Here is a 22452-nt window from a genome sequence, read left to right as displayed (position 1 = left end):
AACTTACAGCTTTTGAATGAGTTCTGTCAAGTGATTCATTGCTTGACTTTGTGGCTAAATGAACAACACAGCCTGTCTTTCACTGGGAATTCACCTTACTGGGTGTATCTGCCTGGGAGTGTTCCTGACACTGTTGTAGGGCCAAGTTATGTCCTGCAAACACACTCTCAGTGATGTGCCTTTTCTTGGGTGTTGTATTTCCAATCATAGTTTACAGATGATCAGCATTTCAGCTATCAGGCTGCATGCTGGTTAATTTCATTTATTTTGTATTCAGTATGTCTTACAACATAAAATTCACATTGCTTTAGATGTTCTCATCATTCTGTGGACACAGACTAACTTATTTAAAATAGATTTTTGAACGACAACATTAGCTCTTAATGTGTCTGATATCTCTACAGCTTCTTAAAAATCCCCACTGTGTAGTATGTAATAAAGAAATGATAAAAAGTATGATGGATGTGCACTGTTATAAACCTTGTTAATGCAAAATAACCTTTTATAAAACTTCTCAGAGGTTTTCAAATGAACTACAAAGCATGCATAGTACTTAATTTTCATAACTTTTTAATATGGTGCATTGAAATGTTGTAAACCACGTTAATTAAGCAATAATCTCTATGGCTTTCTGTATATGAAGCAATAAACACCTAATGGAATAGATCACTAGGCAAAGCAGAACAGAGTTTGTTTAACCAGTCTGGGAAGCCAACACAATAAAATACATCGGTCTGTTTATGAAAATCAAAAAAACCCAAACCTGCCTGTCATTAAGCACTTGTGTGCATTGCACCGCTTCAGATTTCAGTAACTTCTGCAGGATTCTGGCACCAAACTTGCAAATCTGGGAAGAAAAATTGTCTCAACTTTCGCTGCCCACATTGCTTTGCAGTTACTGCTATTGCTTGCTTTTTGTATTCCAGATAATGTGCATTTCACAAAGTGTATTGTTCAACATTCAAGGAAATGGTGCTTGTCCTGAATAATCCACCAGTAAAGTGAAATAAGCCCAGGGACAGGGCAGCTGATAAAAACACGGATATTAATGTATGTCTTAGGAAGAGATATAAAAAATGAAATTAATGAATGAAAGTGTTCTCTTGCTGGTTACTGCTTCTCTTCCTATGCATTGCCATTTCCATACCCTCCTGAAGGGGTGAAGGTGGGAGTGACTCACTGTGGATACAGCTCTGGTGGGACTTCACCTGGAAAGAGACTGTATCTGCTGTGGAGATTCAGACAAATGCAGGAGTCAGGCAGGCAAGGCTGGCACTATTAAAGGTTGTGTTTAGCCTTGTTTCTGTATGGAAAGCCTATTAATGTAGTCACAGCATAACTGGAAGTTGGTCATGCCACTGATTCAAGCCTGATGACATGTCTTGACTTTAACAAGATAGACAGTGAATCAAGGAAAGCCTCTCTTGTCTTGCAACAAATACTTACAGTGCTTACTCACTGCTGTCTCTTGAGTAGTTACCCCAACTCAGGGTTATATTGTTTTCTAGAAATATCCTAATGACTCTTTCATTTTTTTTTCTCCCCAGAATGTTTGTATGATCGAATAGCACAAGAAACTGTGGATGAAACTGAAATTGCACAGAGACTCTCCAAAGTCAACAAGTACATCTGTGAAAAAATCATGGATATCAATAAATCATGTAAAAATGAAGAAAGGAGGGAAATTGCTAAGTACAATTTGCAATAAATTTTGGATTTTTAATAAAGTCTTAGTGTTTTACTTAAGTGTTGGTTTTTGATTTGTGTGGCATTTTTGCTGATGGAAGAAGCTGTCTTGAAGCGTTCCTCTCTTCCTATAACTGATGCGTTTTTCAAGCGGTTCTGTCATGGTGTAAACTGCTTTTAACTAATGTAAGATATATTGTAAGTTCACTCACAATGAAAACTGAAGTTTCCAAGGTTTCTCCAGCGAGTTGCAGTTTGTTACCTGCGGTTGTACATAGGTTGTGGTTCTGTGGACACTGACCCATTTGCCCTACCTTAAGTTTTACTGGAGTTAGTGGATCAGCTGCAGTAAAACATCTGCTTAGAAGGAAGAACTGTACAAAATTCACTTTGCTATTGAAAGGGGTTTTATTGTATTTTACAGAGTGTTTTTTCTGAAATGAAATTTCAATTGTTTGTTTTTATAAATCTTTGTTTTGATCTCTAACAATATATTTGATCAAAAATACACAAAGAACGTTTCTTTTTCAATTATCTTGTAGGTAGATCACTATTACCATCACACTTAAAAAATATTATCAACCAATAAACAACAAAGAACCAAAAGCTGTAAGTTGTAAAATCATGATAATTCATTTTAATAAATAAATCTAGAAGCAGTTCTTTTCCAGGGACCAAGACACTTCAGATTTCTGGTTGTGGTACAAAGTTCCTCAGTGTGTCAATATTATTGTTCTTGAAATATTACATTTTTAGTGTATTTGTACTTTCAAACAATTTTAAAATTGCCACACTATGGCAAGAGTATGTACAGTAGAAAATTTAGTACAGTTTTGTTTGGGTCCATAATTTAACAATGGACATTTTTAGCACAAATTTTAATTACAAATAAAAATAATTTTCTACATTGAAGTTAGACTTGCGATGCAAAGTTTTTAGAAACAATTTGTCAACTGAACTATATGTTATTGTCTGTAAGTGAAACAAAGTAACCTGGAGTCTCTTTTCAATAAGGATTTAAGAGATAACGTGAGGTATGGATTGATGAATTTTGAGGATTTGTTATATCAGTGATCTCGATTAACCTTCTATTTATTTTATGCTCACAGTTGTGATTACCTGCCTTTCAGGGTGCCTGTTCCTGAGTGTCAGGATTTGTTTCTTTTCTGCCACTGCAGTTTTGTTTCCTGTAGTTTTGAAAAACTTCCAGTTCCTTACCACTGGTCTACCCTGAGGTGAAGCCTTTTTCAGTGTCCCATAAATGCAGATAACTTGGAAAGGAGCAGGCTGCTGGGGTGCACCTGCCATGCCTGGAAGTATTTAAATGATAAAAGGTATAGATGTGGCTCCTGGGGACGTGGTTTAGTGGTGGGATTGGCAGTGCTGAGCGAATGCCTGAACTTGATGATCTTAAAGGTATTTTCCAACCTAAATGATACCATAATTTTTTAAAGAGCTCAGTGGGTGGAAGAGGAGGGGAGAGGAGGAGGAGGTGTGCTAGAACTGCCATGCCTCTCTTGGAAGAAATGGGATGAACACCAGGTAGTTTCTCCCTGTACATCACCTGTATGTAAATAATGTCTTAACTCCTAGGTACTGTTTGCTTTCTAAAGTCCCCTTTCATGCTTGCGTTGCACCAACCTCATGCTGTGCTGCCAAACAGGAGCACCCCACTTTCACCACAGGTGTTCCTGGATTCCTGCCCCTTCCCTTAGCCCCACATGTGTGATTGAACAAGTGTGTCAGATCCCACTGATTTCCAGGGTTCATTTCACAACAGCTCCTTCCCATAGGATGGAGCCAGACCCTCTGCGGTGAGGGGTGGAAAGAGCAGAAGTGTGTTTTTCCAGTGTCTTATGTGTGCCCAGAAGTTTCTTTGAGCAGCCTCTCTTGTCTCCTAATATCAGAGGTGTTCTTAGGTAGTGTTTAATGAACTGCATAAATGTTTATGCTTCCTAATTTGGGATGCTAAATAGCAAATTAGTGTTTTAAACGTCAGTGCGCGTATCCTTGTATTAATTAAAAAGAACAAAAAAGATAGCACTAAAAAAAACCACTTAAACAGTGAGTTCCCCCTTTTCAAGCAGACTTGTGAACGTACAGGGTTAGGGCTTTTTAAAGTGATACTAAGGCAACCCACTATTTTGGGGGAAATGTCCATGATTTCCTCAGTCTTTCATGTCTTTCGGTACTAATGTGATTCCATTGTAACAGATTCTTAATGAGAAGATCAAGCTGTACTTCTTAGAAGATAAGCCTATTTGAGGCAGCATTTTATGAAACCTGGAAAAAGCAGCTTAAAATTTAATTAGAGTTAGGACTCCAGCCTGGCTCCAAAAATCAGAGGTGTTAATTCTTCCTGCAAAACCAGCATCATCTTTCTAAGTATTCTTGTCATACTCGTCCCATCAGATGTTAATAGTGCATTTTGCTGAAGACTGTAAGTGTTCTCCTTGGGCATGGTATCTTGGAAGGCTTCATTAAATTTTTCCTGGAGATTTCATAAGCCCAAGTTAGTTTTTATTTGAGTTCAACAGGGGGTATTTAGGTGGCACAAAAAAGTTCAGTTCCCTTTGAAACGTAGTGTCAATGGGAGCTAAGAAATGTGTCCATTGGACTGGGTGAGTGGCATTTAATGTGTCACTCAACTTTGTTGAGTCATTTTAGAGGAATACAACATACTAAAGGTAGAACATCTCTTTATTATATTGCAACTTGAACTAAATCTTTGGATACCGGGAATTAGGTTTTTTTTCCTAATAATAAGCTATTTTTGCACACTGTAGTATGGCAGCACGCAGGGGCTCTGCAGGGGGTAATGGGTGTGTGAATAACATTTTATTCTTGTATTAGGTCATTACTCTTGTCTTTCCCTCCCCATGAGCCAGTGACAAGGTTGTACAATTGTTTCCCAGTGTGTCTGTTTGAAGTAAGGAAATAGGCTGCCTTTAGGTGTTCCAGCAATACCCAAGAAAAGTAGGAACTTTAATGGGGTGTGCTTTTCTGCATTGCAGAACTGATGTATAAATTAACTGTGACTTTCATTTCATTTTCCTACACTGCGTTTATGGCCAGGACTGTTCTTGTTGGTACATTAATTCTTCCATAATTGTGCCTGCTTGTACATAGTTTGCTTTGTTCATATTGAGTCTGCTATGAATCTTCCATAGGGAACTTTATAGAAAATAGTCTCTACTAACTTTTTTGTGCTCTAGGGTAACTTCACACCTGTACATCATGAGAAATGGGAGAGAGTTTTGACAGAAAATGAAGTAGGTTTTATTACACCCTGTAATACTCCTTGTTCATCATTCTAAGGTTTGTGCTATGCCATTACCTCATACTGTAAACCTGGATTTGTAAGGATCAGAAAGACATGGATTTAAGAGGAAGGGACTGTTTACTCTTTTTTTAATCAAAGCAGGAAGGAGGTGTTGCTGTTATATGAATAATCTGATCTTCTGTTGCCACACATTGCTGCCGTAATTTGTGATATTCATGATTTGATCCATATTAAAGTGCCTCTGGCACACATGCAAGGAAGCAAGATTAGAGTTAACAAAAGGGGCTTTATTTTCTATTAGTGATTTTAGAAGGGATATGAGCTGTTAAAGGAAAGAATCCTACCAGGAACTTAAATACCTAAGTCAGGAAATCTAGCCACTCAATTGAAAAAAGAAAACTAGTATTTATTAGAGAAAGGGGGAAAAATGTTAGTTTCTGCTGTTCCAGAACAGGTTTGGATTTACTGGTGCTTTTATCAAGTTGGGAGGGTTTTCTGTGTTTTTTTGTTTTTTTTTTTAATAATAAAATAGTTATGTCAAAATTGAACTCTAAGTAGGAATTCAAGGTTGCATTGGTTAGCTGTCGTTGGCTGTCAAAAACAGGTGCATTCTCCCTGTGGGAGGTCACTTCTTTGCACCTTACCTTTGATGTTGTATCTGAGAGATTACTGTGATGGCTGCTTTGTTCTCTTAAGCAGAGATTATTGTCCTCTTGAAAGTTTGTAGTCAGAATAAATTGAACTTTCTGGGATTTAGTGAAATTGCAAAAATAATTCTACTTCATACTTCCGGAATCTATAGACTTTTAAAGATTAAAGCTAAGTGCAGGTCATTGTTAAAATGATGCCGTCTTGATGCAGAACCTCAGAGAATCGAGTGAATTGGGAACACTGTGTATTAGCTGTAGCTTCACTGTGTATTAGCTGTGTTCATAGCTCTTGAGAACACCAAATCTGGCTGGTTTCAGAAAGGGAAAGTGAGGTTGTGTCACATGGAGCTGTACTGAGGATTATTTCAATATTCCATCTTTTTGACATGAGAATTCTCTTCTGAAAGAGATAAAGACACACCTTGTGTCTCCTCAGAATGAGGTGGTAGCTTTCTCCATATTTTTGAAAATACTTGTCGTTCTGTGCGTGCCTTTAGTCTCGGATTGATGAAGTCATAACATCAATTGCTCAGACTTTATTGGTGTCATTTTTTTCATCATAACAGTGTGGAACTCTGAAGTGATTCATACAACACCCAGGCAATAAAAGCGTTATGAAGTGCAATCATTGCATGTTTCATGCTCAATAGCTAATTTTTAATTTCACCATCTTGGATATTTTTTCATCCCCTCAGGGTTCCTAAATAGGAAAGCAGAATCATTTGGACTTGGAAAACAGGAACAGTGATTCAAGAAGGAATTAATTTATGTGATTGTTCATCTGTTTTACTTTTGCAATTATTTCTCCTGTTTATGTTTGAACAATAACTTTCATTCCATGCGTCAGATACCCTCTCATCTTGCAGTGAGATCATGGTCCTGTGGTTGTGAGATCATTTGTTTATCATAAGAGGAAAATACCTCACAGCATCAGATGAAGTTGCATTATGGCTGGATCAGAAAAAAGGTGAAAGTGTGTGAAAGGGAGGGGAGGAAGAGAAGCTCAGCCTAAAGGATTTTTTTCTGTGCTGCCTTCTGGCTAGAAAACTTCTTCCTACAAAGGAAATTTTTTCCTCCACTTTTAGTAGAATATCAACTTTATGTTCCTTGTTTATTGATAGCAAAGCCTTAATGGAACTAAAGTCTTTATGAATATATATGTTTATTGCATTAGGGAACTTACTGTCATGCTGAATTTTGGTCTTTGGTGATTTGAAATTAAAGAGTCACAGGAAATTTCCTGAACAACCCAAGAGAGGTGTAGGCCGGGGGTGATTTAGCTTTTATTGTAATGTAACAATTGCTAAAAGTTCTGCAAAATAGAAGATAAGAAAATATGTGTGTTGGTACTTCTGTATCCTTTATAGTTGTCCTGAGCTTTCATGCTTTTGGAGTGGAGAGGGGTGCAGGTTTCATGGGATAGGCTGATTATCAGAGGAATTGGCTCTGAACACCCCTTGGTGTTCACCCTGGTGCATGTCAGTGATGTCCTGGGACAGCAGCAGAAGGAATTTGCCTTGATAGTGCCATATCACACTGGTACCAGCCCCTTCCACAGGAGACTCAGATGAAAAAGCTTTTATGGGTATTTCATATCCTTTATACTCAAATACATCTTTAATGTCAGCCCAAATGTTTATATAAACCTTACTGAATTGTAGTTCAGTTTTTTAAAAAATGTACTTTCATGTGTTTCTCATTTTTCTTGTAATTGACTGAGTATCAGTGTTCTGGGAGATGTCTCTCTCCATGTATCAGCTGGGGTATTAAGCCACTGATACTTGAAAATAATCCATTTAGACATTTTGGTTTTGTGAGCCATATGAACTAGGATTTTACCTTTCCTCACGGAGTCCTCTGCAGGATTTATTGAATTACCTTTAGAGACTAATTCTCAAAATGTGTAGGGTCAAAGGTGGATGGGTCAGAGCATTGCCTCCAAGTTAATGTTCTGTGTTTTCATTTCTTTAAGAGTCTTAGCTTATGAAAACTAAACATCTGTAAAGTAGGATTTTGCTTTCTTTTCCTGCACTGTATATTAAAATTCTTTGACACACGTTGGTTTCTTTGCGTTTGCAAGGACACTTTAATCTTCCAGGACCAAGTTCTGCTTTTTGCTGTAGATCCTTACAGGAAGAAGCAATCAAGGGGTGCCATTTGGGGTTAAACAAGACTGAAGGTGCTGTTGTAGGATCATCTCTACTTTGCAGGACAGTGCAAGGAGCCACCCTCCTTTCTAGGATTGGGAAGGACAACCTTGAGGGTTGGCTTTCCTGAACGAACAAAGTAACTGAAATTCACTCATCCAGCCCAATGTGGAGGAGTGTCCTAAGTCTGATGGTGCAGGAAGGTGAGGAAGAGGTTGTAGAAGGGTCACGTAGGCCTTTCCCACAGAGAGTTAGTATGTGCAATTGAGGTGAAGTCAGTAGCCAAACAGCAAAATCCCAGGCAGTTTAACTGGCATTTAAGGTTTCAATCAGTGAAAAGTTGTATTAATTGAAAAAACACCAATCACTCCTAACATTCCCAGAATTTAACCTTTAAGAAGTGGCAAAATCACAATTTTCTCCTGCAGCCAGGGACCTCTATCTGGTGCACATTCACAGCTGTATGTGTACAGGTGTGATGTGCCGTTACTCCATGTAAATCCATAACTTGATAATGTTCCTGATGGTCCCCAGCCCTGCCTGTTTTCCTGGTCTTCCTTTTTCCATGTGGTTCCTTCTGCAAATGGGAGTCTGTCTTCTGTGCTTGCCTCAGAGGGACAAGATGGGAGCGTTTCACGATTCCTGCCTTGCAAATTGTCAGCAGGGCTCTGAAGTGGAATACCTGCTTGTTATTCATGGGGGTGACTGACACAGAACTAGAGCATTTCCTTGGGAGATCTGGTAGTGCTGCTGTCTGTAAGGCAGACTTTGCCATTCAGGGACTTCACACGCCAGCATTTTCTTATTGGTTTTTTGGTTAATTTTTTTCCCTGCTCTGGCAATGCCTAGATTGTAACAAAGAAAATTTTATTCTCATGTGGAGGACTTTAAGTGACAAGATGGAATAAGTAAATCTTTCAGCAGTATCTCTTAAAAACATTGATTTGTCAGAGGTTCCCCTGCTTTTGCAGAAGGTCAGTGGCTTAGCAGTTTCCCACTTAATGGCAGTGCCCAGGTGAGTGGTGGAAAGCTTTGGGCACCTTGACAGATTTATTCTGATATATGGCTTTAATCTGCCCTCTGTTACTTCCTTTTTCCAGCTGCTGTGTGAAAACAGCCACCTGGTGAATTGGGGAAGAAAGAGAATTTCCAATTCGGTGATCTAAGTGTGGTTCTTGATTAGGATGTTTTTAGCAGTGCCTAAAGGTGTGCAGCCTGTGGTGGCTGCTGGGCCATTCCATGAGCTGGTGGCTCCCTGCAGAACACATCACAAAACTTCACTCGGCTGCTCCCTTGAAAGGAAACCTTGGCCGGACCACAGAAATGCTGTTCAGAAAATCAAGCATTCTTGAGAATCCATCAAAGTGTGAAATTCATCTTTTCCTTGAGTAGTTTATTCCAGTGCTTAGTGCTACCCTCGCTTCTCAACTTGTTCTTTATTTCTCTGTCTTGCTGGTTTAACTTCTTTCTCCTGGTTCTTGATTTGCCTGTCTTAAATATCTTCCCCCAGTATTTCTGCAGCTCACGAACACCTCAATAGACTGAGTGCCTCCACTCTCCTACAACCACTGATTTTCTAGGTCATGACTGACTCATTTTTGTAATATTTTTTTTCCTTTATGCCTACCCAAACTCAGTTTAATGGAAATACTGTGTATAGGAGATTTTGGTTTAGTTAATGTGATACAATCTGGTGGTTTAGGACACATGTCACTTTGTATTAGAATGTGATATACAATAGTAATTTCATTTTGTGGGCCAACCTTAATTTAATTTTGTAGGAAAAAAAAGCTGATAATATTTGATTCTTAACCAGTTGATGTCTCAGGATATTTCCCTTTTTACTCTATTAACAAAGTATAGCTCTGTCCTGTAAATGTTGTTCTTCAAATGAATGTTTATCAAACTGCACCTTCCTCTTTGATTCTGTGTCACTCACATGCCAGTGAGGAGACAGAGCATGTTCTTCCTGCTTTCCCAGCTGCTGATTCCTGTGCCCACAGGTGGGCCAGGCAGGTGGGTGACAGGGCCCAAGAGGGCTGTGAAGGGAAGCAGGTGAACAGAGTTTCACAGAAAATAGGACATTGAAATAATAAAACTTAGAAGAAAGGGAAGCCAGAGCCATTTTACTCCTGTAGAATGTGTCTTCAGAACACGTGCAGGGTTTCCTTGGTTGAAGACACTTTTGAATTGCCAAAGAATGGTGAAGAGATGTCACCATTATGTTGTGATACGTTCTCAGAACTGGGTAGGGTATCCTTAGGGAGAAACTTCAACTTCTGTGGAATTACTTTACTCTGGAGTGTCCGGCCAAGTCCCATGAAGGAATCAGACCTGACAGAAGAGCTTGCTGTGCATCAGCTCCTGCTGTGGCTGCTATGATAAATCAAAGCTTACTTTGAGTAGGAATTATACACATTTTGTTTGACCATTCCTGCTAAATGATCAATATCCTCTCTTAACCTCAGAGATGAGATGAGGAACTGCCAAGTTTCTCCACTGGGATGATTTAATGAAAATGATTCTTTGCTGGAATTTTGAAGGTCAAAACCAGCTTACATATGTAAACAGGTATTCTATCAAGGTAAGGTAAAAAACTTACAATTAATCTCTTCTAAGAAGTCTCTTCCTTCCTTTGAGAATTTTGAATAGGGCTAGACAAGGTTCTTTTAGATTTCCTTCATCATCTCTCTGAAGATTGCCTGTTAATTAACTTAGTCATTTATAAATGTTATGAAATCATGTTATTGATTTACTTTTATTTGTGAAGGCGCCAGAAAATTTGTGTACTGCACCCTTTGAAAAGTAATTAATGTTTCACTCCTAAATGCCAATTGATATTTTTGTGCTTCCTATTGATTTAAAATTAATATCTCTGCTAAATTAAAGCTTACATGATGGTTTGTCCAGAATGGACAGGACAGGACATCCTCACTGAGCTGATCTAGTTAAAATGATGGCACTCATCTGATGAGCCCAAGAAAAAAAAAAAAAAAAAAAAACACTGGCAAAATTCTACCTAGTCTAGGCTTCCTCCCTCTCTGGGGCTGGTGGAAGGTGGCCCTTTCCCATGTGATTTGGGAGGGGTTGGGTAGGTTTTAACTAACTAGTAGCTTAATGATGGGAGGAGTAATATCAGAGCAGTTTAAATGCATGTTGTAATACCTAGGGCAGAAACCAGTTGATGTCCTTACCCCAGTGCTCCAGGATTATTAAACACTCTGGGCAAGGCTTTGGTGATGTTTTGCAGGGTTATGGGTGGTGCAGAAGTTGCTCTCGAGGTCTCCTTGTTTACCTGACTAATCTGATTTCCTGTTCTGGAGCTCAGGCAGAACCTGTACCTGAGAGGTTTCACCTTTGTGGTGCAAGATGTTGCTGGATTTTCATTCTCTGTGTGTGAGATTTACTTCTCCTCAATATCTGCCTTTGGTGAGATCCAGAGAGTCCCTCTGGCTCCACTCCCAAGGGCAGCTCAGCTGGAGCAGCTGCAAGTTTGCTAAATGCACTCAGGGTGGGGAGTGCTTTGTGTGCAGCTGCTCTCTGCTCTGGGAACCTGCATGGTATTCTCTTCCTTGGGCAGGGACTAAACAGGCAGTTCTGGAGAAGTTTGGGATCTTTTATTGCTGGCTAACAAACTCTTTTCTGGGGAAACCAACTTTAGTGGAGTTCTTTTTTAGCAGAGGGGTGGTTTGTGGCCAGTATTGCCTCTGCTCTGCATTTGACAGTCATCTGTTTGTACTGTCAGGTACCCCAAATGTAATAGTCAGATATGGTATGATTAAAGGGATTCCTATTTGTTATTCAAGGGTTTTCTCTGTATTAAATACTTCAGCGAAATTTCAGTAACCGGTGACCTCTTTTGAGAAGTGACTCATTGCATTTTAAAGGCTTTATAACCAAGCCATCCCTTCTTGTCAGGGACATGGAAGATGAATAGATCGTTCCTGCCTGCGATTTGCAGTCTCAGGGGAAATCCCTTTTCACTGCCTGTGGTGATGCTCAGCTGCATCACTGCTCTTAATTGCCTGCAGGCTCCTGCAGGACTGCCCGTGTCCCCTCGGGCATGACCTACATCCTTGCAGAGCCACGAGTCCCTCAGCACTGCTTGGTGGAGCCTGAGCACAGGATGGAAAGTCCTGTTGTTGCTAATCCCTCACTGACTCCCAGTGCTGGAAGCTATGTGACAATCTCCTGTTTGCCTAAATTCATCGGGCATTATTTTGCCTGTAGAAGGATACAAATAAATTTCCTGTATTAAAGATGTTGGCAGAAATGTGGATGGTGTCTTGAGCATTATGGGTATTGAGCGTATCACACTGAAACCCAGGGAAGGATGTATTAAAAAGAGCACCTTATCAAGACAGGAATTCATACATCATGATATATATGTGTTTTTTTTCTTGAAAGAGGAAATAAATAGTGAAATAATGATTCCAGCTGTAGCCTGAATTGCCTTGCTGCAGGTCACATCGAACTGTATGGATGTGTCAGATAGTTCAGTTTCATTTGGAAAGCTTGGGCTAGTGGAGGAATAAGATGATGATAATTTGGGTGAGTTAAACATTATGATCTGCTATGGAAAGGAAGAATTTATAAGATGTAAGAGTCTTCTTGTTCATTTTGGAAAGTTCTCCAAGAATATCTGTTCCATTATTCTTTAGCGCTGGAAGTGTCTGGAGCTGCTGCTGAACTTGTAGCACAGGATTGAAGTTACTGGTCCTATACTGTTGAAATCCCAGTGTTCCGTAGGTTAATCTGTTCCAATTTTGTTTTTTCTACACTAATGGCAGATAAACTGAGAGCATAGTTCTAGAGGACTTGATTATTTTGTTTCCCCCATACACAGCTTCCAGTGTGAATTTACTCATGAGCAACAGTCTATTAATTTGTTCTTGAGTGAATATTGCTGCCAAGTTTGAGCAGCTTTTTCCCCCCTGTCTTTGAAGAGTTTATGACAGATCATATCCACTTTACCTTTGCTAGGCTGACCTGTCTTTTAAATTTTTCTTGGGAGATACACTCACCAATTCATCTGCTGTTATCCTACTCAGTGTCTCCTGCACTTGCCTGATCACAAAAGTGATGCATCTGTGCTGAGTTTTATCTTGTGTGGTAACAGTACATTTTACAGAGACATTATCTTTCCAGAAATGCCTTTCTCTAGAAATATCTTCATGGCTTTGTCATACTGAGGGCTCATAATTCAGCGGCAATCAATGGCTCTGCCGAGGTTGTTATCCTTCCTTTGAGTTAATGTATACCAGATTTCCTATCACTGTAGGAACTTGGTGTCAAACTTAATCTCACCTCTATTATTCCACTTCTGAAAGTCATCTGGAGGGATCTTTACTTCCCATCTGGTATTTTTCTGTTGCCACATCATACTGACATTGCCTCCCAGTATGGTGCCATTAGTTTGTCTCTCTAGAGTCTGTCCTTAACCAGTGCATAAATGAAAACTGCTTTTGCTCTTATGTAGATTTTTACCTATTCTAAAACTGTTTGTAAACATTTAATGAAGCCTCAGATTTTCCCAGTGGAGCAAGTAGTTTTCCTTCCAGTAAATGACTGATAGTTCTCAGAAATAGGAAGCTGGTGATTTGTTTAGCATCATGCCTTGAGTCAGAAATGAGCACTGATGACACAATTCCAAATCTTCTGTTCTAAAAGTCAAATAGCACTGTATGCTCTTTATCAGGAAACCATCCAAAGGCTTTTATAAAATGGGGAATGTCAGTGCAAATTTGTGGCTGGGATCTGGAAAGCCATCTGGAAGATAAATTTAATGGGAACTGAGTTTTCCAGGTTCTTGGGTAGCTTCAAATAGTGACACTTGGATCTTTTAGCCACTGATATTTTGGTGGATCTGATTTCTGGGGTATTATACCTGCACTTCCCCCATGGTAGTGTTGCAGTATCAGACTGAGCTTCACCGTTGTTTTTCTTTATGTACTTATTAGACATGAATAGCTCAGGTGAGCTGATGATATGTAATGCCACACTCATCTGTATTTGCTATTTCAGTGTCACTTGCCTTGAGGACTTGTTGCAAGATTCATTTTGAACTTTATAACTCTTCAGCTGCATGCATAATATCCCTGAAAAACCACACTGAATGTCCATGTTGCTCCCTGATGCCCCCAGTTCTAGTGGCTGCTGTTGTGTTTATTGTGCAGATTAATCCCAAAGCATGTAGTGACTGTGAGCTTAAGCACTAATGTGGAGTGAGATCTCCTCAGTAACTGAGTTACAAGGGAGTGCATTCCTGAGAAAGGGAAGCTCAGCTTTGCATCCAGCTGTGTAACATGGCACCTCCCTTGTGGCTGGGATTACTCTAATTCCCTCTGCTGCCTCAGCACCGCCTTGCCTTGCTTCACTTCCCCGGGATCCCAAACACCACACACGTTCCCACAGAAGTTGCAACTTTGGGATTTGCACACAGTTTTACCTGCTCATCCTCTGCAGATGCCTTCCTGCCTCTGATCCAGGGAGGAAGCTCCAGCTGAAAGCTTCAAAAAAAATAAACCTGGGCAAATTACCTTTTGTTGTTTGTTTTGGGTACAGGGTAAGACCGTGCCAGTTGTGTACAGAGGTTGAGAAGAGCATTTAGCCCCAGATAGGATAATCTTTTTGATGACCAAGGGTCAAAATGGCAATTAAATTGCTGCTGTTTAGCAAATCATAGCTTTGTGTTTGTGTGTGAGAGCAATTGCTCTGCAGTGGCTGCAAACCTACACCCTCTCTGTGAGCCAAAAGAAGCCAAACTACTTCAGGGTTTTGCTGTGAAAGTGCACAACAGAGGGGTCACTTTGGTTCCAACGTGGCCAGAACAGGAGTGTGAGTACTGCTGTGGCTGAGCTGGATGCCAAGGTTTAGAGTGAATCATGTTGCAGGGTTTCCACTGGTAAAAAGTGGATTTTTTTTTTCCTCATTTCCCATTGATCCACTTGTGACCTGAAAAACCCCAAATTAGCTTTGTTTGTGGGAGTACACAGAACCACATACCCATGCTGGTTCACAGGTCCTTGGGCAACAAAAATCTAGACAAGAGGGTGCATCTTTTGGGTTTTTATGAACTCTTTGGATCACATTCCAAAGGCATAATGGAATCCTGAAGCCCCAGTTGGAGGATCTTGTTGCGTGCACTGCTCTGTGCATGTTCTCTGTGGTTCTGCTGCCCTGATCAGCCCTTGGCGTGGGATGTGGTGCAGAGCAGCTCTGAATTCCTATTACAGGCAACGGGAACCTTTCCAATGGGCAACAAAGTGAGCCTACAGGGAAGGAATCTGCCTTCTGCACAGTAGCAGCCCTATTACTCAAGCTCAGGGTGGATACAGCGAGCGTGAGGTGGCCTTGAGAGGAAGTTTCTTTGGTGAGATGGCCTAGTATGGGGTGTTTGCATAGCTGGGCATTGTAATGAGGATTTCTTAGGAGCAGCTTTTAATCTTTGCCGAAGTGGAGTTGTGCAAGCGCCTTTCTGCCATCAGTCACTCTGACGACACGTGTACACAGAGTAGCAGTCACTCCTAAATATGGGAAGCACAAATACGTGTTGACAGAAAAATGTATTTAAGGAGTTTCCAGTGCGTGCTGTAATAAGTACACCAGCCATTGTATTCCACAGAGCTGCATGCTTTAAATGCCTAACAGTAGAGAACAACCCAAAGTGAATCACAGCAATAGAAGAGGAAGTGTTTACATCTCTCAAAATGTTCTTTACAATAATCATTCCTTCTTTATAAATTTGATTCCAGCAAATTTGAATCCAAATGAGATGAAGTTTGAAACACGGCTTTCACAGTAAGGTTTACCTCGATGTGTAATCTTTTGCAGGTGGCTGTTATTAATTTATTGTTTATATTTCCATATTGCTTAGCAACCCCTGTCCTGGACCAGGACCTCACTGCTGCGAGTGCTCTGCTGGCACTGATGGAATGGATGGCTGCTGCCTGGGAGAATGCACTGTTTTGTAGAGAAGCCAAAAGTAAACTAATGGTTTCTCATTCTGTTCTCTCCAAAGAGAAATGATGAGGGCCAGCTGATATTTAGCGATGGGATTATACCTCTTGTATTACTGAGTCAACACAAATATTTGGGGGGCCCTGTCAAGCATGCAGGCTCAAGTGGGTGTAGTTTTCCCAGGTTTTGTGTCCTGATGGCCAAAGCAGGGAGCGCAGGCACCGAGTGTGGGGCAGGCTGGGTTGGTGCTCCGTGGATAACCATTTGCTGACAGAGTTTCTCAGGCGAGGAAATAAACACTCATACTTTGTGCGTCCCTGCAATTAAAGAGGAGCAGCCTACCCCACATTGCTAAGTACTTACTAATACCTCCTCTGCCAGAGGCACAGCACCTGGATCCCTCAGCCAGCCAGTGCACACCACGCTCCGTTATGTAAGTCAACATTTGCGGAGCTGTACCCGAGTCCTCGTCTAACCTCTGAAGCAGAGATGTCCTGATGTTTCAAGGATTTGTAGAAAGAAGTAGTATCTCCATTTGAGAGCTGGAAAGTTGGAAAAAGCAGACTAACTTTTAGTCTCAAAGTCCTTTCATCAGCAAATTCCACACAGCTCCGGCACAGCTGTGCCTGAGCTCTTTGGAGTAGGGATTTGCTGCTGCAGAGCAGAGGAGCCACTGATCATTGGCAGCTTGTGTTTGATAATCATGGCCAAGCTCTTAAATAATGAAGTTCACACCTGTGCTTCAAACCCTCCCCTCGCCCTGCAGCAGCCCTGCCTGCCTTGGACAGTGGACAGGATGCAGGGCAGTCCCCCTTTAGACAGGAAACTTTATTGTCTGACACTGGAAGGGAGTTTGGGCACTAAACTGGTAAAAACTAAAACTTGAATGCTATTTAAATACTCCAGGTGGTCCTTTGGAGCTGTTTCTGGTGCCGTACTAGGCTCTGTTTGGCTCAGAAGTGGTGAGAATAATATTCTGCTCCGTGACAGTGCCCAGATGCCACCCAGGACCAGACCAGGACCAAGGCTCTGCACAGCTGTCTCAGGATGCTGGTGGTTGCATGTAGTGGTGCTTTTTAATAGCAGACCCCTGTGCCCAGAGGTCACACAGGGGAACCATGTGAAAGGCCTTTGCATCGAGAGGTTAAAAACAACTTATGTTAATTCTGGACTCCAGCCAAAGCTACCCAGCTGTTTAACTGAGACTGGGAGCTGACAGACCAAAAAAAGGGCACACGTAATTAAAATGTCACTCTTTGGAGAGACAAAGAGAAAGAAAGGGATAGCCTTCAATGAAACCAAAGTGACACAGGCTTGACTGCAGGAAATGGTTTGGGAGGAGTGGCCCAAGTGTGAACACTGTGGGCTTGTGCTCAGTTTTCCCCAGGTGTCCTGGGAGATGAGACAAACCTTCCTGTGATGTATTAGTGGTGTTGAGACACTCGTGCTTAGGACACCCTAAGCTTTAGTTACTGGAGTAGTGTGGCTGCAGTGTCCCTGATTGAACTTCACATTGGTGACTAAGGATGACAAATACCTCATGTGGAATTCACCTTTGTTGCAGGAAAGCAGTGGCAAGCAAAACATTTCTTTAAAATGTTCCCTTTCAATTAGTTCCCAAAGCCATGAGCTTCTATATTTCCTTTCTCCAGATATGGTACTGATTGACTCATCTGTGACTGACATTTTGTACACAGTCCTTCTGAATTTCTGAGTAGTGTCCTATTCACAGGTCAAGTACTTCTCTGTAAATGCTAAATATTTGTACTGTGAAAGCAATAGCCCATGCTTCTGGTTGGAATCTTCTCTAACGTTATTGTCCCTTCCTTCTTTCTGCCCACAAAGCTCACTTTACTGTGTGGGAGCACGTTTTGTTGTGCACTTCCCCTTTCAGTGCTTTAACAAGTTGAGCAAACTTGCTGAGCAAACTCTCTAGCCACATACAAAGAAATTAATCTTCAAACTTTCGCAGCAGAAAGATGGAAACTGGTGAAATATCTATTTGGATCAGCCTCCTCTGTCAATAGATGGTTCTGCTGAGAGCTTTCCCATGTCCAGCTCCTTCAGCAGTTTTTTTTTCACAGCAGCTGTGACACAAGTGCTGTCCTAAAAATCAACCTTGCCATCATTGCCAGTGGTTGAAAATCCAAACCAGCTATTTTTCTGAGTTTGTCTGACTTTGTTCTACCTGACATGACACTGAGAGTGTTATGTTTGGCTGGAATGCAAATGAAATGGTGTCATGTGCAAGCCAGTCCAAAAGGTCAAAAAAGGAAAGTTTTATATCAGTTTAGGGAAAAAAAATCCCAACAAACATAATTTCATTTTCTATCTTTATAGGCCTCCAAATCATCCATTATAGTGATGTAAACCAGCAGACATCAATCTTTCCCCTAATAAAAAGAAGCATAGGTTGTCAAAAGTAATTTACCTTTTAAAGGATCCTGAAGTGTGAAAACATAAATAGTTTACACAGGAATAGAGATGAACAAAAGGTAGGAAATATTTTTCATAGATGCCTGATGAAGTCTGATTCTCTATGGCCTCATAAGATTTTTTAATGAGAAAAAAGGATAATTTCAGGCTCCAAACCCAACTTAGCTGTAAAATGAGGGGAAAAAAAAATTGTATCTATCTTTCTGAATGAAGGGGGTGAAGTATCTTCCGGCAAAATAATCTAAAAGTGATGCTTATTCTGTGCTTGTGTGCTCAAAGATGACAAAACCCTTTCAGAAAAGAACTTGTTTTCCTTTCACCAAGGACCTGGAAATGGAGAAGTTGTGCGGCAAAGGTTTCTTAAACTCATTGCCTTGGTTGCTTCCAGAGCTGTGAATCCTATTCCTCCTTCCTCCTAATGTAGTTGCCTGTCCATTGGAAAAATCTGTTATATACATCACTCTTCTTCCCTAACTGAAATGCTAACTTAAAGCAAATTTCAGTTTGTTGCCAGTTTGATTTTGGGTTTGTTTCTGTTTTTTTTTTTTTTAGTAGTATTTTTATTATTAGAAATTAAAGTATTATGCCCAGGTTTAAAATTGTGTTTTTTGTGGATTTTTTTTTTTCCCCAACGAGCTTCCATTCTGCCCAAAGCTTTCCCCTATTGTAAGACTAAAAAAAATTCCATGAACCTTCAGTGCAGTTTGTGGAGATTTCTGTTTTTCTGCGCATCTGGAATCTCCAGAGACGGCCATTTCTGCCTTTGTGTGTACAAGAGCAAATGACAGGAGTGAGAAGCTGATCAGTCTAACGCTGTCTGACAGTGGGTGTGTGGATTTTACAGCACTGACATCAGTGAACTATTCAAAGTTGCCGCACCAGTTTAGAGCTTACAAAGCCAGAGGAGCCTGGTGGAAGCTGGGACGTGCCTGCCAAGGAGGGAGATGCTGCCCAGCTTTGCCCCTCTGGGGTCGGTGCCTCTGAGCTGTGGCCAGATCTGGAGCAGGGAGGGAGTGGAGGAGAAGGGAGCTGTGGCTGCCAGCTTTGCCCTGATGCTGTCACACCTTTCGGGGTGGTATTTTCACCCTGGTGCTGTGAGCTGGTGTAGATTTGCCTGCTCTGGGGAGTAGGGGCTCCCCTGTTACCAGCTTTGGGAGTGGATGTGACTTTCCTCCACACTGTGCTGGCTCTGGTGTCACTTTTCCCAGACATCAGCTGAAATAACACCTCTGTCCTGCATAGTTCTGGAGGAATGGCTGTCCCCTCATATGATGCTTGGTTTGCCCATGTAGAGAAAAACTATCTTGCCTTTCATTCTCTGTGTGGCCTTTTGATATTAATAGCTGGCAGATTTCCACTTCCTTGCATTTTTTATCTGCTTTGTATATGCCATTTGTTATCTCTTTTGTATATGACAACAGCATAAGGTTTTTGTTGTACAAATTTTTAATTAAAAAAGCCAAAATATTTGAAAGGTAAAGCGGATATTACTTTTCCTATGAAGTACACAACCTTCTTTTGATAGCCCAGACCTTTGATAAAATGTGTTGTAAGACAGGCTCTGTATTCGGGAAGTATTTAAATGTTTGGTGGTGGGTCTGGTTTTTTTTTTTGTAACGGATGAGCATTTCAGAGGTGTAGTGAGAAACAATCATAATTACAGGTAGTGCTGACACATGACATTCAGCCTTTGGTTCAGTGCTGAGCCCTTTCAGAACCCCAATGCTTGGGGCTGGTGTCTGGCTTCCTTCTAGAAGGGTTGAGGGGCAGATGAGGCAGGGAGGTGTGAAGGTGAGCACTGTGACAGAAGGGAACCCCATCCTTTATCCCGGATCCTGGTGGGCTGGGGGCTGAGGAAACACCTCCTGCCAGGGTTTTACATCTGCCTGAGAGGCAGAGGAAGGCAGGTGCTCTGCCAGGAAGGGATGGGGTTATCTGGGATCAAAGCCCTCAGTGGCAGTTCCAGACACTGGCACCGTTCTCAGAGGTCTCCTGGCAGTCCAGAGAGGCTCTGGAAGGGGAGGCAGGACCCTGGTGTTTGATGCTGTGCAGAAGGGCAGGTCCAGCCAGCACTGCCTGAGTGCTGAACTCTGGTGAACTCCTTTCTCACTCTGATGTTTGTCTTAGAGGCCCTGGGCTAGAACATTGCTGTGGCATTTCACCTCCTGGCCCGCAGCCCATCGCGATGCCCGTGCCTACCCTTGCATAACTGAGCCTTGTTATGAATGACTGGAGAAAGTGCTGGGGGCACTCCCCAAAACAACTCACAACAACACCCTGTGTCAAAAAAAGCCCAGGCACTGCATGAATTCGCAGAGCCCTTGGTGTGCTGATGTTACAGCAAGATTTGGTGCTGCACATGACCCACTTACAGCCTGGGAATGTTTTCAGTTCTGCTTCTTTTCACCTAGAGATTGCCTGCTTTCCCCGTGCTTTTAAAAAAGAAAGGAAATAAAAAGACACAGAAAGGAGGCTTCTCTATAGCTGTGGCTTATGTCCTTGCATAAATCCCTCTGTCATTATGATTTGCACACTGGCCTGCTCTTGTTTGTCTGTTACTTTGCCTTTCTGTGGGGTATTCCCTGTTCTCACACTCCCTGCCCTTAGCAGCTGAGGTGAACCTAATGCACACCCATCTTTGTGCACCCCTTTTCCTGTTTCCTTACTGATGGTCTTCAGGAAAGTGCCTTTACTTTATAGACAGAAAATAATGAATAGGAAGGAAATAATGAACTTGAAAGGAGAAGTGTAGAAACTGCTCGTGGTGGAAGGTTTTCCCGTGGCGTAGATCATGTTGAGCCATGGTGACAGGAAGGACCTGCCAGTGGGAGAGCTAGAAAGTGTTCTTCATTTGTAAACAAACTGCTGAAACTCCTCACTGCAATCTGTTTATGCACTCTGTGAGAGGAATCTGCCCACAGAACCCTTGACACTGATCAGATCTGGATCTCCTTATCAGCTTTGGGAGGCTGGGAGGGAGCAGAGAGGAGCTTGGTGCTGGGAGGCACTCACTGAGCACATTGAGAGCTTCACTGGGGGTGCTGAGCTCACTGAGAGCTTCACTGGGTGTGCTGAGCACATTGACAGCTTCACTGGGAGTGCTGAGCACATTGAGAGCTTCACTGGGGGTGCTGAGCACATTGAGAGCTTCGCTGGGGGTGCTGAGCACATTGAGAGCTTCACTGGGGGTGCTGAGCTCACTGAGAGCTTCACTGGGGGTGCTGAGCTCATTGAGAGCTTCACTGGGTGTGCTGAGCACATTGACAGCTTCACTGGGGGTGCTGAGCACATTGAGAGCTTCACTGGGGGTGCTGAGCTGAGGTTGGCAGCAGGGTATGGACAGCTCCAAGGAGCTGACTGCAGCCCAGTGCCAGATGCTGGATCCAGTGTAAGAGCTGCATTTCGCCACCAGTTAGTGACAGTCTCTCTTACCTTCAAGCACTGCTCCTGGACAAAATGATGCACTGCTGAAACACTCCTGCCCTGTGCACCTTTTTCCTACAGGATGCCCGTTTCTTGCATCTTTTAAGTTTCAAGTAGTGCAGCGTTATCAAGATTTAGCGCATGCATAACAAGCGCGGAATGACTTAGAGCACGGGGTGTAATCTAAGTGCTGCACCTCAAGTTATGAATTTTCTAATCTGCACCTGTCCTTGTCACAGGCTTCTGGTTAGTGAGGAAAACCTATAACCTTTCTGCCTGGAATTGCTCTTTAAACAGGGATGCTAATCTTTATGGACCCTGATGGTTGTGCAGTGCTGATTCGCTAGTTAATATTTTCAAAGTACTTTGGAGATGAAAAATGCTGAGTATTATTGGCCTTTTATCTAAAAAAGACGTTTTAAAACATGGAGCTAGGGAAAGATCTGCATAAATTAACACATGTTGATTATGCTCTATCTTTCCTTTTCATCTGAATGTATTAAGTAGCAAGGGAACTGTGAGAATTTGTATCTTTCCTTTTCATCTGAATTTATTAAACAGTAAAAGGACTCTGTGAATTAGTAATCTAATTTGAACATCAAACCAAAAGCAAAATTTTTCCTAATCCGTCTTGCAGATCTCTCAGCAGCAGAAGAATTTGCTTTCATATCTCAGGTTAAGAGTGAAATTTCAGGCCCAGGTCTTGATACTTTCTGGATTGACAAGACTGCAAAACAGAATTATTCTACCAGTTCAGCCTGGAGGGTCAGTAACAACTCCACTTTGCAATGAAAAAAATGATGAGCATCAGTCAAACCCAAGTTGCTCACCCAAATCAGTAATGTTGAACCAGGCAGTTTTCACTGAT

At 41.6% G+C, this 22452-nt stretch overlaps 2 protein-coding genes across 2 annotated transcripts in view; both read left to right on the top strand.

The window, feature by feature from the left end:
* The window catches only part of BEND5 (BEN domain containing 5), a 30666-nt gene extending 28943 nt beyond the window's left edge, over positions 1 to 1723 (top strand). The window contains exon 6 of the mRNA XM_062497543.1: positions 1548 to 1723. Within this exon, the coding sequence (XP_062353527.1) occupies positions 1548 to 1708 (161 nt within the window). The 3' untranslated portion in view covers positions 1709 to 1723. The remainder of the gene's footprint in view (positions 1 to 1547) is intronic.
* The window catches only part of AGBL4 (AGBL carboxypeptidase 4), an 848931-nt gene that overhangs the window by 540034 nt on the left and 286445 nt on the right, over positions 1 to 22452 (top strand). The window lies entirely within an intron of this gene.

The sequence above is a fragment of the Cinclus cinclus genome, chromosome 8 (assembly GCF_963662255.1).
Source record: "Cinclus cinclus chromosome 8, bCinCin1.1, whole genome shotgun sequence".
Lineage (NCBI taxonomy): Eukaryota > Metazoa > Chordata > Aves > Passeriformes > Cinclidae > Cinclus > Cinclus cinclus.
Note: the sequence above shows the minus strand (reverse complement) of the source record. Positions and strands in the feature narration are given on the sequence as shown.